General features: G+C 37.8%; 1 protein-coding gene across 6 annotated transcripts in view; it reads left to right on the plus strand.

Annotated features, from left to right (window-relative positions):
- Positions 1–17958, plus strand: part of garnl3 (GTPase activating Rap/RanGAP domain like 3) — a 69147-nt gene that overhangs the window by 25287 nt on the left and 25902 nt on the right. For all 6 annotated transcript variants that reach the window (XM_039659211.2, XM_039659210.2, XM_039659208.2 and 3 more), the window contains exon 3: positions 16889–16963. In XM_039659211.2, coding sequence (XP_039515145.1) covers positions 16889–16963 — 75 coding nt within the window. The remainder of the gene's footprint in view (positions 1–16888; positions 16964–17958) is intronic.

Here is a 17958-nt window from a genome sequence, read left to right on the forward strand (position 1 = left end):
AGTCACATTTATGTCTAAAGCATAGCCTACAGTGACTGAGAGGCGACATGTTTGGTTCTCTAGTTTTGTCGTGGCCACGACATAGCTAGTTGTGGGGATGTGATAATATGTCATGACCACGAGAACATCTTGTCGAGGTAATGACATCCTTATGTTTTGGCCATACAATGTGAAGTCTTGGCCTTGAGATCCGATGTTGAGGAAATAACCACGTAGGCTAAACAAACCGTCTCAGGTTACGTATTCCTTGTTCCCTGAGAGGGAACGAGAGCTGCGTTAACGCGGTGGGAACGCTCTGCGTGATTACGTCCCTCACATTCATCCATGTCCTTATATACTTTACCCACCAGGGCTGCCTAAATTATTAATTATTTATGATGGCTGGTGGGTAACGTCGGGGTTAACGATGACACCAACTCGGGAGAGAGAAAAGCTCGCAAGCGTCTCTTTAACCCGAGGCACTGTCATACTATGATACTTAATACCCAAACATTAAATATAGTTAGACATCTGGGGATTCAACACATAAAATACAAACCGGTTTATTCCACAATCTCGACACCTGGAGATGAGGAACCACAGTCCCCGATGAGGAGGCTGAGATAAAGAGTTTTTCTGTTTTAAGATACATTTCGTCTAAAAAAAAAAACCTCTTCTTTATTTCCAATCTCATGAAGTTCAGCTGGACAATAAATATTTAACTGGCAACAGCACAGATAAAACCTCCTTTTAAAAAAGCTCCTCTTTATTCAGCAGAGATAGCCTAGTTGACTTATTTATTTATTCATTGAAAACTCAAACATCTGTCTTTCTCTTAATATTTTTATTTGTTTTGTACTCTTTTCTTTTTAAACAAAACACTAACGATACAATTCCTCAGATCTGGCAATCGCTAGATCTGGCATGTGAACGCTGAGAAAGGGCAGAGCCCGTCCCAACCCCCGCTGTCAGATCCGTTTGCGAACCCCGAAATGCAAGTCATCTCCACGCCTAGGCAACAGAGAGACCCGCGCGGGGAACGCGAACCGAACCGTCCTCCTCAAAGAACGCCCGGCGACGCCCGGCGGGAGCGGAGCGTCCTCGCGGACAGCTTCTTGCAATGCTCACAGTCAGCACCCTCGAGAACTGACTGCTGGCATGCTCCACTCCCAAACAGCAACATAATAGCTGATACTGTGTCCCACTGTCCCCACCCCTGAAGTAACGAGGGCAGGGAACAACACAACGTCTATAATCTTGCTAGCTAGCCATAAAGATAGATAGTGATATATATTGGGCTTTGACAAACAACAATAAATAGACAAGGACAGATTTCACAGAGAGCGCTTGCTGAAGTACAGAAGCTGGCGCGGTCTGACTTCAGGGGTGCTTTATAGTTTCCTGGTCTATGACGTCATCCGCCTTGACGTTTCGGGCTCCCATTGGACTGATTTTACATGCGCTTAACGACGTAATCACGCAGAGCGTTCCCATCGCGTTCAGGGAACTGCGTGACCTGGAATTATCAGAAATGGATGATAAATGACAATTTTATTTTAAATTAAGGATGACAAAAAGCTTACATCACAGCCTATAATCATAATAAGTTTAAAAAGAAATAAAAGTTGTTGCCGTTTTACTGATCATTTTAGCTGCAAACTGCAGTAAATTGTATATAGGTGCATTTTTTTAGTTTTGCAGAAATGTAGAGGCATGCTATTCAAATTAGTCTATCTTGCAACGTTTCAGACACAACCGTCATATTCTGGTGTACAAAATGATTGTATTATATATATATATATATATATATATATATATATATATATATATATATATATATATACAATATACACAATATACACAATAAATATGAATACAATTAATATAAAGGACGGAGTTGGACCTACATGCTGGCCTGGCCCTTTTATACTATTTCTTTATAAATCCAAATATCTCTTGAAGATTATTCACTGATTTTTATAGATCATTTGAATGAACTTATGATACTTGATACAAATATAATAACAGATAGCTGGCAGAATTAAACATGTACTGTAATATAGTCATGAGGGCCCCCCTCTGGCATTATTGAAATTTTTAATAATGCTTCATGACATACACATCTCACAGCATGCATCTTCTGCCTGTGACTTATTGCTCTTATTATAATAATTTGATTCTAAACAAGTAAAAACGCCTTCAGACCCCACACACATATGCTGAGCAGAGGGAGGGTTGGCTGCGACTGAGGTGTAAAATTAGCATGTTGGGATCAGTGGAACATGTTGCCTGCAGCTCTATCATTTGGAGTGACTCATGCTTACTGTGTCCAATGTTGTGGGTGGGTCACTTTCTCAAAGATGGGACAAAATGAAGCAATCTTGGAGAAATGTATTTGTTTAGTTATGGATTGTCTGTAGGTTGTCAAAGATTTTGTGTGTAGTTCTGGTGAGAAATTGTTTGTGGAGGAAAGAACAGCACACTTATAGACATCAAGTCATTATGATTTGTTCATGTACAGAATGTGTGGGTGTGTGTTAGAGGGAAACCCTTTGTTTTGTTAACAAAACTAAATTAAAACTTTTCTCTTTCTCCCTCCCTCCACACGACTTCTTTCTGTCTTTTAGCACAGATTCATTCAGGTGTAGTGGACAAGTTCATGTATGTTTTGTGCACACAGATTTATGTGATTTATGTTTCACTCCGTGGGTGCTCATTCGGGGAAAGAAATTCGGCCTAGTCAAAAAATATTTACATTTCAGGACTTAACTCTTATCAGATCTACTGCTGAAAGCCTTTCTTTAAAGTGAAATTCGTTTTGTATAAATTTTATCTTCATTTTAATAAATGTTTTATCAACAAATTGCCTGGATTACTAAATAAGAAGCAAGACAATATAATTAGGATGTGCCCGTCGCACCGAGTAGCGCAGCGCCGTGTCTATGACAACTCAAGGTATCGCACACCAGACGCGTACTTTGTCAGCCAGCAATATTGTTATGTTTAAGGACATTATGGAATTCAGATCTTGTCTGTACTATGTTATGATTGTACTTTGTACAATTTACATTCAACCAGCTAATTTCTGTAAATGAATGTAAAACTAAATGTACATTGCAACACAAGGTGAAGTCATTAACGACGGTTTGAGACAAATAAATGTAAATTTAATATAAAACTATGTAAATTGCACTCTGTGGCACGGCAGGATTTTGAACAAGGTCCTGAGCCGTTGCTGTGCGCCGCGGACGCCAAATGACACCGCTGTGCAATGTTATGACGTCACTTTGTAGGCCAAACGCAGAAGTGAGTTAGCATTTTAGCATGTCCGGTTCCCTCGCACAGACAGTAAAAGAAATGGACATAACGACCCCATTGATTTCAACGGAGAAGACTGAAGCTTGATTATTGCACTTCCTGCCTGATGTCTGAGTGACTGCGCTGACTCAAACTGAGCTTTACGACAGTCAGACAGTTGTAAATCAGCTGTCTCAAGACAAATCTGAATCACCTACTTCCTCAAAAATGTTGTTATTAATATTTTGTAATATTAATATTTTTTAATAATATAATAATATTTTAATATTTTGTCCCATTGCTTTTATAGACTATCTATGGGCTTCTCAATTGACTTTATGCCTCCATGTCCCCCCGATTGCCTCATAGACAGTAAAAGATTGCCTGCGAGCTTCTCCTCCTGTCTATACGGTAATGTCTCTATTGTGCGACAGAAAGTTGAATTGGTTATGACTTGTACTTACTATATATGACTTACTATATCTTAAAATCAATATTTTTACAAAATGGCTTTTACGCGCCCGCAACGTAAGATACAAAGTAATGGAACATTTTATAAATTGTCGTGTTTCTTTAGAAATAAATAATGGGAGTCAATGGAATGCTAACAGCAGGTGAAGTTCTGCTACAATGGTGGCTCCCATGAGGCTTCAACTTCTGTGGGTAACAAAGCCTCTAAATATTTTCATATAGCCTCTAAATATTTTGATCTATGACATAAGCACACCAGTTGTAACCTGCTTGTGTTTTTTTTTTAAACTTTATTGTGTCTGCTTGTGGTTTTTTAAACTTTAGGCTTCAAAATATATACATTTTGGATTAACAAAACGTGCAAGGGTACAACTCTTTGTTGAACCCAGATCTTTTTTTTTTGCGATTTTCCAAAAGTCTATGCAGAAAATGCATGGCTTTTCAATCGAGGGAACCCATGCGCTGCTAACTTCCGAGTTGTCCTACAAAGTGAGGTCATAACTTCGGCACTCCATTATGCTGCGTTCCAGGCAGGTTTTGAGGCCAGTTCAATTTTCAGTTCCAGTTCAGTCACGCCAGGGCAAACGTCTCTGAGTCACGTCAAACTACCTGAGCGCAAAGAATTGTGGTAGCTAGATTTAAACAAACAAACAAGCATGGCGGACCTTAAGGGGCTTATGCGCATTTGTAATAATTGCTTTGAGGGAAACGGAGGATGAAAAACAGCACATTTTGGCAAGATAAGCTGTTATATTATACCTTTTATTTGACTTTATTTGTATATTTGGAAATGTATTTGGTATTAATTTATCCTTGCACTCAATGGACTGAAAACTAGTTAATATTATTTTCCTAGTGTATTTCCACCGTGTACCGCCTTCAGAAACACTGCTTCCGTAGGGGCTGCCAAAGCCCGTCTACGCAAAGCCTGGCCACTCCCTATTAAGTCCTATTGAACTGAATTGTGGTTGTAGTTACACCAGAGTTCCACTGGGGGCGATCATCTGAGTGCAAAATGAATGGTAGTCTATGGAGCTAGGCAGCTAAATTTGTCTTTCACCCGATTGCCATTGAGAAGTCTTAGATTTGATTGTAGGTTTTGCAAGTTCAACATGGGTTATAGTTCGAAAGTTAAATGAACGTGTGCTTATGTCCTTTCGATTCCTTACAGGTTGAGTTGTTGTTTAACCATAACACGCTAGCGTTCTGCTAATGGACGCTGATTGGTCATTGAAGGACTGATTATGACCAGAGACACCGCTTGATGGCATCGTGGCATCTGAAGCGGGACCAATGTTAAGGCGGACTGAACTCTCACACATGTATCAGTGTAAATGCAAATAGTAAATATAAGATAAAGTGACAATTTTTTGAAGCATGCACACACATCAGCAGCGTCACTGAACGCGGATCCACAACAGAACCGGAAGACAATACAATGCTGAATAAAGTCGTTGTTTTTGCTATGTTTGGACCAAAACGTATTTTCGATGCTTCAAAAAATTCGAACTAACCCACTCATGTCACATGGACTACATTGATGTCTTTATTGCCTTTATGGACATGGACAGTGTAAGGTACATACATTTTGCTGTTGCAGACGGGGTTCATGAGCGCTGAGCGCCCGGTGTCCGCATGCATCACACAACTCTGAAAACGTCAGATCAAATTTGTTAAAAGGCACTATTTTTATAAATAAACAACAGATTTGAGCTTTAAACAACTACATTGTCGACTGAAAAAATATTAAAACGACATTTTGTGACACAATAATAGTAGTATTTTTAAATTTCGCTGCTTTTCTCATTTGCGCGAAAGCACCAAAGTGACTGAAGGATTGCCTTAAAGCAGGTCTCTGGTCGTACAATGTGTATGACGCCATTGAAATTTTAAAAGACTTTTTAAAGCAAATAAGTGACTCTAAAAAAATCTAACACCCAGTAATGTGTCATTTCTTTGCATCTCCTTTCGAATACAACATTAAAATTACTAGACAAAAAATGATACCCTGAGAAAAGTGAATTTTTGGGGGTATATCGCCATAGACCTCATTCATTCTGCACTCGTCCTGATAGCGCCCTCAGATAGACCCAGAGTGGAACTGCAACCAGTTCAGAACCCGGAAGTTTAATGTGAGTGGCAGTTCTCCCCATAATAGACATGCTCTGGTTTAACTGACACATAACCGCGATCAGGCTCGTTTTCATCCGAGAAATGCTGTGATTGGTGGATATGGAGCAGGCGACTGACATCGACATAACCAAGTGTGACAGATGCTTCACATAGCACCAACTGCGATGTTTACAGTTTTTTTCGATTGCTAAACGACAATGAGCACAACTGGAGCTAAATGTGCAAAACTCTAACCACAGTCTGCATTACCAACAGTCACCTGAGCACAACTCTTAACACACGGCTCAAAACAGGCTCAGTGTGCACAACACTATGCACAACCCTCACTGAGATAACACACACTATCACTCAGAACACACTGAGAGGAAAAACAGTAGCATCAAACACCAATGCAGAAAATCCAAACTTTTCATCTTTACAGTTTCAAAAATGTCACACTTGATACAAAGTAATATTTTCTTCAAAGAAAACAGTGACATTCTTTCATTTGATATATTTACATTTTTAGAACATAACAATTGAAAATTAGCAGTTTGCTTCAATAGTCTGTAGTAATTTACAGAATTACAGTAATGAGAAAAAAAGGTAGAAACTTAAAGTACATACTGTGATACTGTAACCCTCCCTCCCCAGACAGCAAACTGACATTGAATCAACGTGGAAACGACGTCTCTCATGACATCGAAACAACGTTGATTTTGCTCATTGAATTACAGTAACGTTGAACCAACGTCAGACGCGGCATTCTTCAAAGCTAAATGAAAATCGAAAATTGGTTTGCTTTCGTAACGTTGAAACAATGTTGATTTCAAGTTGATTTTCTGTTAGTTTTGAAAGAATGACACGTCTGACGTTGGTTCAACGTTACTGTAATTCAATGTGCAAAACAATGTCAGATCAACGTTGTTTCGATGTCATGTTTCCACGTTGATTCAATGTCAGTTTGCTATCTGGGTCTCTCAAGCATTAGGCCACAAGTTTTCAGCCTTTCAGCTGAAATAGTTTGAACATCAGCAGTGTGTGAAAGGCACAAGGCTGAAATTTATTCTGTTTTGAATGAGTGGTTCACAGTTTTGACAGCAGTGTGTTAGCATTTGAACAAAGTGCTGTAAATCCACAGTGTTGTGCAAGTTGTGGTTAAAGTCATGGGATAAGTGTGTAGAGTTTTGAAAACTGTGTTCAAGCACTGAAAAACGATCTAGAGTTTGGTCAACATGAACTGCTGCTGTGCAGACTGGAGTTAGAGTTTTGCACATGTAGCTCCAGTTGTGCTCCACTGTGGTTTAGCAATCGAAAAAAACTGTAATAGGGGATTATCATGCTTCCGGGTTTCATGGGCGGGATTTGTCAACTTTGTGCATGTCCACTTCCGACGCAATTCAACAATGGCTGAGACGAAGGCTATATGTGTCACTGCTCTGTTCCACTTTGTAAATCTAACCAACAACGCCAACCCTACTTAAGTTTTCATGGATTCCCGTCTGAATTGAGTATAAAGAAGAAGTGGATTAAAACTTTAAAATAAAACAAGGTAGCAGCTGGCACTTTAGTGAATCAGACTAATTTACCAGGGATGATGACGTATAAATAAACTTAGTGTAGTCCTTCATCAGTTCGCCAGTGAGATCGGTAATTCAGCGGAAGTGGCAGTGCACAAAGATCACTGAATCCGGAAGTACTACGTATCAGCGTGATAACCCCCTATTTTAAATGAATGTAGTCTACTGGCAGTCTGGCACACATCGGTGCTTGGTATTTTTCGTGGGTGCTCGAGCCCTGGAGCACGATGATTGGCCAGACAGTGTTGGCTACTTTGAGTGGGTGACAACATCAAACTTAAATAGGTAGATTTATATTAAATAAAACAGAAAAGCCTTACATATGGAGCTGGTTATTTGATGCAATAGAGACATGTTTTTACAACCTCGGGGTGTTCAAACTGGGTTGATACTTTTCAGAACATGTATCCAATTAAACTGTTTAAGTAGCAAAAAAAATATAATAATTGAAGTAGCACAACACTTGCAGTGATTAATTTCCTGCCACTTCCAAAAAATCATTGTGATTCTTTTATGGTAATTGTAAGCCTTTGTTTGATGGTCTCATTGTACATTAAACCGGTTCTCTATTTTACAATTCACTCAAAGCTCAGTTCCACTGTGTAGACTGATTTAGATTATGGAAATGTTTCCTTTTGTTTTAGTCTCAGATTCAGATGCTTTGCTTTCTCCATGTGTGTCTCTCTCCATATTCTTCCCTCATCTCATTCTCTCTAGCTCTATTGTGTGAGGCATTAGAACTACAGAAGCTCTCTAAAAAGATCAATGTTACAATAGCATTGATTCTCTTGCTTTCTTTCTTGCACTCTCTCATGCTTCTCTGATGTATGGACGTGTGTGTGTCTGTTAACCATATATTATGGGGACAAAATATCCACAAATATGGCAATATTCATATTCCTAGTCCTTGTGGGGACATTTTGTGTGAGTGTGTGTTTTGAAGTTTGGTTGAGTTGGGTAGACGGTCATTATCCTGCTATCTTTAACCTCATGGCATTTATCGAAACACCTTAATAGCATCACAGAATGTCACTGAGCAAAAGAAGCAAAGAAAAAAACATCTCATGAGACAAGTAATTGTGTCTCTGTGTGTGTAAAGAAGATTCCTGGGGTGCACAAGTCCATTAGAGGGAATGTTGTTTATCAAAGGCCTGTGGTATGGGCAAATGTCAAGTTGTCTCAAGGGTTTTGATCCAGCTGCATCTATTTTCAAACAGTATGAAATATATCCACAGAATCTTTCAATAATTTACCTACAGTACAGCCGATTTGCTGTTTTGCATGATGTAGATGCACATTAATACAGCCTGTTTTTCATTAAGTTGCCCCCATTAAGTTAAGAAAACATTGGTTGTGTCTTAAAAATTCTGCTTCAGAGGTAGAAATGCTTCAAGGCATGTCTAAATCTAATGTTAGCTTTACTTACTGCCTCCTCTTGAGATACCTTCATCTGATCAAATTTTAAAGTCAGCATAGATGTATCCTTCACTGCCTTTGATATCACACAAACCTGTACATTCCTTTCCTCTACGTTTCTTTGGCAGTTATGCTAAACAATCAAGATGCCATCTGAAAGTTGTGTTTGGTGGTCAGTTGGTGAGTAATTGTATGTTTTTTTTTTTTTACTTTTTCCACTTTTGATGTCATTTCTAGCAATACATTTCTATTGTAGTAATTAAATATTCACTTTATTTTCACCAAAGCTCTGTATTGTTGTAGATCCAAAATCCATCCAAAATCAGTTTGGTGAGGTACCTTATTGAGCAAATGCTGGCTACAAACCTTAAATATACCGAAATATATATGAAATACATTTATTTTATGCTAAGTATATACATTGCAATACAAAAATGCATCAATGTGTATTGTGGATAGTGACAACATGTGTGTATAATTCACCCAAAATGAAACAATTTCAATGTGAGAAAAAATTTAAGTTTACAGAGTTTTAGTGTCATATACTACATTATATATAATGTTGAATATAAAATGCAATGAGGGAATAATTGTGGGTCCTGATAATACCAAATGTCTTGTTATCAGTAAAAACTGGCCTACATTATCTAGTCAGTGACAGAGTGCAAGCATATTCGTCTAAAATAATTCTGTATTTTCAGCTTCAGAATCATGAATATTTTTATTCTGGTGACACCATTGTCCTGTGCATTGGGTTACCTGCACTATGTCCAAGTCTATTCATTTCCATGCCCAATGTACCAAATTTAGCATTTTAATCAAGAGTAAATTTTCTGTTAGCCTTTTACCATATGTTTTAGAGGATCGTAATAATATATCGTGAGTTCAGTATTGTGATATGTATCAAGTCGTGACATGAGGGTATCATGAGGGTATCCACAAATACATTTACATATTTATGTACTTAACCCTGGAATTGTACTTTTGGCAATTCAACCAAACTGATATACTTAAAGTCTGCTAAATTGGAACAACTCATTTTGTATTTAATGTAATTTAGTTATCCAGAAATAGTGCTGAGCTCCAAATAAAGATATAGTTAAGTAAGTATACAGTCTTAGGCTTGCTTCTCTCCTAGCAATCAACTTTACTGTTTTTTTTCGTTGTTTTTTTTATCCATGGCATACTACCAGATTCAATGTTGTCCCGGGATTCTCGGGACAGCAAAAAATTTGTCCAAATTTCAATCTTAACCGTTCTAATTCATCAGAAACGATCTTAAAACAGGGATTTAAGTGTAAAATACCAAACTAACCCTGAGGAAATAGTGAATTTGTATAAGGCTAAAAATTCCACTATTTTCATGTGTTTTATTGATGTCTCCAAAGCATTTGATCGAGTGGATCACAAACAGCTTTTTATTAAGCTAAAGCAAAGGGGAATGCCTGGGTATATTGTGAGGGTTCTTGCCTATTGGTATGCAGCAGATGCATATCTGGGGGGGTGGGGGTAGTATATCTGCCCCCTTCAGATTGTCCAATGTGTTAGGCAGGGATGAATCTTGTCCCCAGTTTTATTTAATTTATATATGGATGAACTGTCAAGGAGACTTCATGGTTGCAAAACTGGCTGTATGATTGGTGGCATGCTGGTGAATCATATCATGTATGCAGATGACCTTGTTATATTTAGTCTGAGTAGTGCTGGGCATGCAGGAGCTTCTTAACAAATGCTCTGACTATGGGGTGTAATTTTACAATTCCAGCAAAAGTGCTGTTTTAATATGCAGAACGAAACAGGATAAATGGCTTAGTAATTGTCTTGAGGTCTGAAAAAAAAGATTAAATACCTTGGTCATTTTATTACAGATGATATGAATGATGATGATGACATATACAGACAGTGTCATAATTTATATGCACAGGCAAACATCATAGCATGTAAGTTTAGTTACTGCTTTACTCAGGCTCTGTTCAAAGCTTACTGTAGACCACTTTATACTGCCCATCTGTGGTCTTCTTACAAAAAATCCAGCATGCAGAAGTTAAAAGTTGCCTACAATCATGCAATGAGAATTTTACCCAAGGTTCCCAGAGGAGGGAGTGCTTGTCAGATGTTTGTATCTGTAGGAGTAATCACATTGAAAGTACTTTTAAGGGTAACACTTTAAAATAATGGTCAGTAGTTAACAAGTAGCTATGCAGGAAGTAATAGGTAGTACTGCATTAACACCGAAGTTAATACTATTAACTAATATGGAAGCAATATTAACTAAGCATTAAGTAATAGGTAATTAGTACAAAGGTAGTTCCTTGGTAGGTATTTGATTGTTACTAAAGAAATATATCCTCATTGAGAACTACTTGTGAACTAAGAATTAATAACCAATTAATTACTAATCACAAAAGTAACATGTCTAAAAAGTGAACAATTGTGGGGGTTTTACTCTTAATGTGGTCATAACATTTCAGAAGCATGTGCCTCAAATGGGTTCTTTGTGGAAACCAGTTTATGAAGTTTATATATCCCCCCAAATACATTAGCTAGGTTGAGATTGTGACCACTACAGGATGGACGCATGTTCTCTGTTTATTTAAAACTTAAACATAAAATAATCCTAATAAAGACAGTTTTTAAAAATAAACCTTAAATAATTATGAAGTGATGCTGACACTCTCATGATTGGATTAGTTCACTATTATGAGCTCTATTGAATGTCAGTCACATACAGTATATCTCAGACTCCAAAGACCTATAACTTTATGTTAGGCTACAGTAGCTGCCTGAGGAGGACTTCTCTTTAGGACATGAAAATAAACATTGATGTTCACTTGTCAAAAACAATTAGCATCTTTAATGAAGAAATTGGCTGCATTTATGTTACGATAAGCGCAAAACCACATCTTCCAGATTACAGTGTTTGTTAGAATATTAGTGCCTCACAGAACCTGTACAGTATGTGTCAAATATAAAATTAAATTACTTGTATCATTTGTGAAAAACATGTTAACTCCTCACTAACTACTTAAGCGTTACCTTGTTATCCTGCAGGAACTACTAGTGATGTGGCCCATTATTTTAAAGTGAAAAACATGTTAACTCCTAACTAACTACAAGCGTTAACGCTTGTAGTTAGTTAGGAGTTAACATGTTTTTCACTTTAAAATAATGGGCCACATCACTAGTAGTTCCTGCGGGATGACATGTTAACTCCTAACTAACTACAAGCGTTACCTCGTCATCCCGCAATGTTTACACAAGGTAACGCTTGTAGTTAGTTAGGAGTTAACATGTTTTTCACTTTAAAATAATGGGCCACATCACTAGTAGTTCCTGCGGGATGACATGTTAACTCCTAACTAACTACAAGCGTTACCTCGTCATCCCGCAATGTTTACACAAGGTAACGCTTGTAGTTAGTTAGGAGTTAACATGTTTTTCACTTTAAAATAATGGGCCACATCACTAGTAGTTCCTGCGGGATGACATGTTAACTCCTAACTAACTACAAGCGTTACCTCGTCATCCCGCAATGTTTACACAAGGTAACGCTTGTAGTTAGTTAGGAGTTAACATGTTTTTCACTTTAAAATAATGGGCCACATCACTAGTAGTTCCTGCAGGATAACAAGGTAACGCTTAAGTAGCTAGTGAGGAGTTAACATGTTTTTCACAAATGATACAAGTAATTTAATTTTATATTTGACACATACTGTACAGGTTCTGTGAGGCACTAATATTCTAACAAACACTGTAATCTGGAAGATGTGGTTTTTCTGCTTATCGTAACATAAATGCTGCCAATTTCTTCATTAAAGATACAAATTGTTTTTGACAAGCGAACATCAATGTTTATATTCATGTCCTAAAGAGAAGTCCTCCTCAGGCAGCTACTGTAACATAAAGTTATAGGTCTTTGGAGTCTGAGATATATGTGACTGACATTAAATAGAGCTCATAATAGTGAACTAATCCAATCATGAGAGTGTCAGCATCACTTCCTAATTATTTAAGATTTATTTTTAAAAACTGTCTTTATTAGGATTATTTTATGTTTAAGTTTTAAATAAACAGAGAACATGCGCCCATCCTGGCAAGAGTAGTGGTCACAATCTCAACCTAGCTAATGTATTTGGGGGGATATATAAACTTCATAAACTGGTTTCCACAAAGAACCCATTTGAGGCACATGCTTTTGAAATGTTATGACCATGTTAAGAGTATAAAACCCCCACAATTGTTCACTTTTTAGACATGTTACTTTTGTGATTAGTAATTAATTGGTTATTAATTCTTAGTTCACAAGTAGTTCTCAATGAGGATATATTTCTTTAGTAACAATCAAATACCTACCAAGGAACTACCTTTGTACTAATTACCTATTACTTAATGCTTAGTTAATATTGCTTCCATATTAGTTAATAGTATTAACTTCGGTGTTAATGCAGTACTACCTATTACTTCCTGCATAGCTACTTGTTAACTACTGACCATTATTTTAAAGTGTTACCCTTTTAAGAAATTTGATGTTTAAGTTTATGCAAGGTCTGGATGAGTCCACCAACAGTATCATGGTGGCACTCTCAAATCCCTTAGTGAGCTGCTCCAGGTTCACATCCAAACTGAGAGTGCATTGTTATTTGTCTTGTCTTGTGTGTGTTTTTTGGACATGAGTCTGGCAAATAAACTATATATATATATATATATGTGTGTGTGTGTGTGTGTGTGTGTGTGTGTGTGTGTGTGTGTGTGTGTGTGTGTGTGTGTGTGTGTGTGTGTGTGTGTGTGTGTGTGTGTGTGTGTGTGTGTGTGATTGTGCTAAAGTGGAACTATTGCAAGTTTAGTATTTTTCTTCAAGATATTTAAAGTGTATCTAATCATCCTATCCTTGCTAATAGTGTTAAACACTATTTTAAACACATTTTAAATCACATCTTAATATTAAGAAATGTGCATCTGGCAATAAAGAAGTACTCCAAATAAAGTTGAATTTTAATATTTATAGTACTAAGTCTTAAACGATTTGTCAGTAAACATGTTAATGGATTTTTAGTATACTTAGTATGAAATAAATGTACACTGAACAAAATTCCTATTTCAAAATTCCTACAAAAAGCCTATTTCTCTCAAATATTGTTCACTTATCTGTCTAAATATGTTTAAGTGAGCACTTCTCCTTTGCCGAGATAACCATCCACCTCACAGGAGTGCCTTAGGCTGGCCACAATAAAAGGCCACTCTTGGCATGCAATTGGCATGCTGACTGCAGCAATGTCCACCAGAGCTGTTGCCCGTGAATTGAATGTTCATTTCTTTACCATAACCCGTCTCCAAAGGCGTTTCAGAGAATTTGGCAGTACATCCAACCGGCCTCACAATCGCAGACCATGTGTAACCACACCAGCCCAGGACCTCAACATCCACATCTTCACCTCCAAGATCATCTGAGACCAGCCACCCGGACAGCTGCTCCAACAGTCGGTTTGCATAACCAAAGAATTTCTGCATGAACTGTCAGAAACCATCTCAGGGAAGCTCATCTGCATGCTCATCGTCCTCATCGGGGTCTCGACCTGACTGCAGTTGCTCACATTAGATGGTGTCTGGCACTTTGGAGAGGTGTTCTCTGAAAACATCCCAGTTCTTGCATGGCCAACATACTCACAGGACATGTCACCCATTGAGCATGTTTGGGATGCTCTGGATCGGTGTATACGATAGCGTGTTTCCTGGTCTTGCCAATATCCAGCAACTTTGCACAGCCATTGAAGAGGAGTGGACATCATTCCACAAGCAGATTTAGGCCCCGTTTACACAATGGGAAAACGCAGATATTTCTCTGCGTTTTGCCCTCTCATTTACACAAAAAAGCCGTTTTTATCACTGAAAACGATTATTTCTAAAAACTCCGGGCAAAGTGGAGATTTATGAAAACGCCGGTTATGTGTTGCCGTGTGAACTGGCAGAAACGGCGTTTTAGGTCCTCTCTTGTCGATTCTGAGGATTCTGATTGGCTTGCATGGCTTTATCCTTAACCCCTACATTGCCGCCAATAGGTTTGGCATAATTATGATGGCGCTCGATGGCGTATGCAGGTGTGTGCACGATGTTATTTTTGAAAACGGAGAGGGGGAAAATATTCGTTTTGCTAAATACCCGGGTTTGTGTAAACGTGGCCTTAGACAGATTTGTGAACAATATTTAAGAGAAATAGACCTTTTGTGTATATAGAAAAAGTCTTAGATCTTTAAGTTCAGCTTATGTAAAATGGGGGCAAAAACAAAAGTGTTGCGTTTGTTAAATGTTAAAATACATTTTTGTATATGTTTTTCTTTTTTTTTTTCACTAGGGAAGTCATTGCCTGTAGGGCTCAAGGCAACACGTCAGCTGCCTATAAGCTTTCAGGTGCAGCCGTGTTTCTGAAAGTTCTCTGAACATTAAAATCGTCCAGTTTTTTAAAAATGTTTTAAAAACATATTTTATTGGTTATGCGAACGTTAAGGGAACATTCCATTAGACAAGCATCCAATATTCCATGAACAACGTATAGATAATGTTTCTGTGCTATTGTTTTGAGAACATTATTAAAGATCAGGTAACTCTGAACGAACATTCTTTTAACATTAATGGAAGAACAAATTTTGTTCATAACTTTGCGAGAACCTTGCCAGAATGTTAGGAAAGTTCTGATGTTAGCTGGGAATATTGCGACTCAAAAAAAATACAGGTAAACCCAATATTAACACTTATTAAGTATTATTAGCTAATCATAAGAATACAAGCATGCCAGTTCAGATATCAGAGCCAAGTGACATAGGCCTTTAATACATTTTTTTTATTTATCTCAACTAGGATGCCAAATTAGTGCTTATTAAGTGATTAGTGTGAAAGCAAGAATCTATCTAGAATGATCTTCCTGGACCTTTGGCATTCTCAAGCCAAGGCAGACCATCTGCCACACACACACACACACACACACAACAAACTCACACCCTTACAGCTAGTCTCTCTAGCTGCAGTGCAGCTGCGTTCTGTAGCAGTTTGGTATGCCAGATACAAAGAAGAGGGAAGAGAAAGAGAGAGGGAGGCAGACCAACAGGTGGAGAAGAAAGGTGAGAGAAATGTGAGGAGGAAAACAAGGTGACTGAAGAAAAAGGAAATGGGAGAGGTTCTGTGTTCTGTTGCCTAGCAACCAACATTGTTCCATCTGGGGGGATGTTGCAATTTTACTGCAAAGCCCAGATTACATCGTGTCAGGTGCAAGTGATTGTCCCACATACACACACAATATCGGAGCAGATAGACTTTCACTGATACTACTTCTCTTACAGACAAAAACAAACAGTGTGTGTGTGTGTGTGTGTGTGTGTGTGTGTGTGTGTGAGAGAGAGAGAGATTAATGCTGCAAGCAGAAGGACTTGACACAGGCATCACTTAACACTTTAGTCTGATGCTACATTGAAGGGTTTTTATGATTCAAACTCATCTGTATATGTGTTGAGTGTATGTCACAGCAGATTAGATATGCTGCCTTTTTGCTGTCTCTCTTGTGTCTTTTTATATGCATTTCTAAATTTGCTTATGTTGTTTCTTAACCAAAGAGAAAGATTCAACAGCAAATAGAATGAAGGTTACAATAAAAACTTGATATTACCGAATGTTTTTTTTTAGGACAAGTTATTTACACTAGTGATGTATACTAGTGATGACTAGTTGATGTATTTTTTAAATGTTTTTGAAAGACGATTCTTATGCTCACCATTGCTATATGTTTAAAAAAGTAATTTATTCCTGTGATGGCAAAGCTGAATATTCAGCATCACTACTCCAGTCTTTAGTTGTACACGATCCTTAAGAAATCATTGTAAAATGATGATTTGTGCTCAAGCATCATTGTTATTATCATCCATGTTGAAAACCGTTGTAATATTTGTGTGGAACTGCATTTTATTAGACTTTTGAACCCTTGTGTGTAGCTCTTCTACTTGATGCAGGTGGTCTCACACTCATGATGTATTTGTGTTTCTCCTCAGCTCATCTCCAGTGATGCAGACGGGGCCATACAGAGAGCTGGGAGATTCAGAGTGGAGAATGGTTCAATAGATGAGGTAAGATACTCATTAAAAATACTGTGTGGTGAAATACTGAAATGTGTGTGTTTGTATGCACTGTATGTGCTGGATTGTAATAGACCACCAAGCGTTATAAATGAAAATTTTATGAAAACTAGGACCAGGATAGAGGTTAAACAGCCCTACTATTGTTGAAGAACCTTGGAGAGATTCAATAAGGTTTTGAACTTATTTACATGCATACTGATGGCTTGAGGTTCAAGACAGTGCAGTACTGCAGGAACGGAGGCGATACAAATGTATTTAAAGAAGAAGAAAAGAAAGTGAGAACAAATATTCATCTTCTGGCAGTGAGAAACAAACCAAAACTGCCAGCTTTTGTCTTTTGCGAGTGTGTCTGTAGGTGTTTCAATGAAATACACATGCATCAGCAAAAACAACAATCTAAGCAAAGCAATTCAATCAATCCCCAATGTTCTCTCTCTCATTTCCTCCCCCTCTCTCTCTTCCCTCCATCCACTTGTCCTTTTCATTTCAAGCACCAGACTGTAGCTATGACAACCTTCATAGCTTTATCCCACCAAAACAGACCTCTTGATTGGTTGTTAATGATTTAGGGTGGACTGGCACCATTGATTGGAAAGCTGTTGTTTACACTATTTTTTATTTTATTTTTAACAATTTGTATGCATGAAAATATCAATTAGAATTTGTGCTGGAACATGATGGGATTGATTATTGGGTGAGCAGAGGGATAACCAGACATGTTGTTTCTGGCATTCTTTTTATTGTATTGTATTGAAAGTAAACTTTTAAAAAATAAAATTGTATGATATATTCCACATTATTACTGCCAATTCTGTCCTCAGTTTAATTCTGCAAAAAAAATAAAAAATTGTCTCCAAGATTAGGATATCTAGCTGGCTAACATGGAGGGGTTTTTTTCGCATGGAGGTGGGAGGTGGGGATTGAAAATGTTACAGGGCAAGTACAAAACAAATATTTACTGTTGAGCCCTGTACCTAGTTAAA

The sequence above is a fragment of the Pimephales promelas genome, chromosome 4 (assembly GCF_988280905.1).
Source record: "Pimephales promelas chromosome 4, fPimPro1.hap1.1, whole genome shotgun sequence".
NCBI classification, from domain to species: domain Eukaryota; kingdom Metazoa; phylum Chordata; class Actinopteri; order Cypriniformes; family Leuciscidae; genus Pimephales; species Pimephales promelas.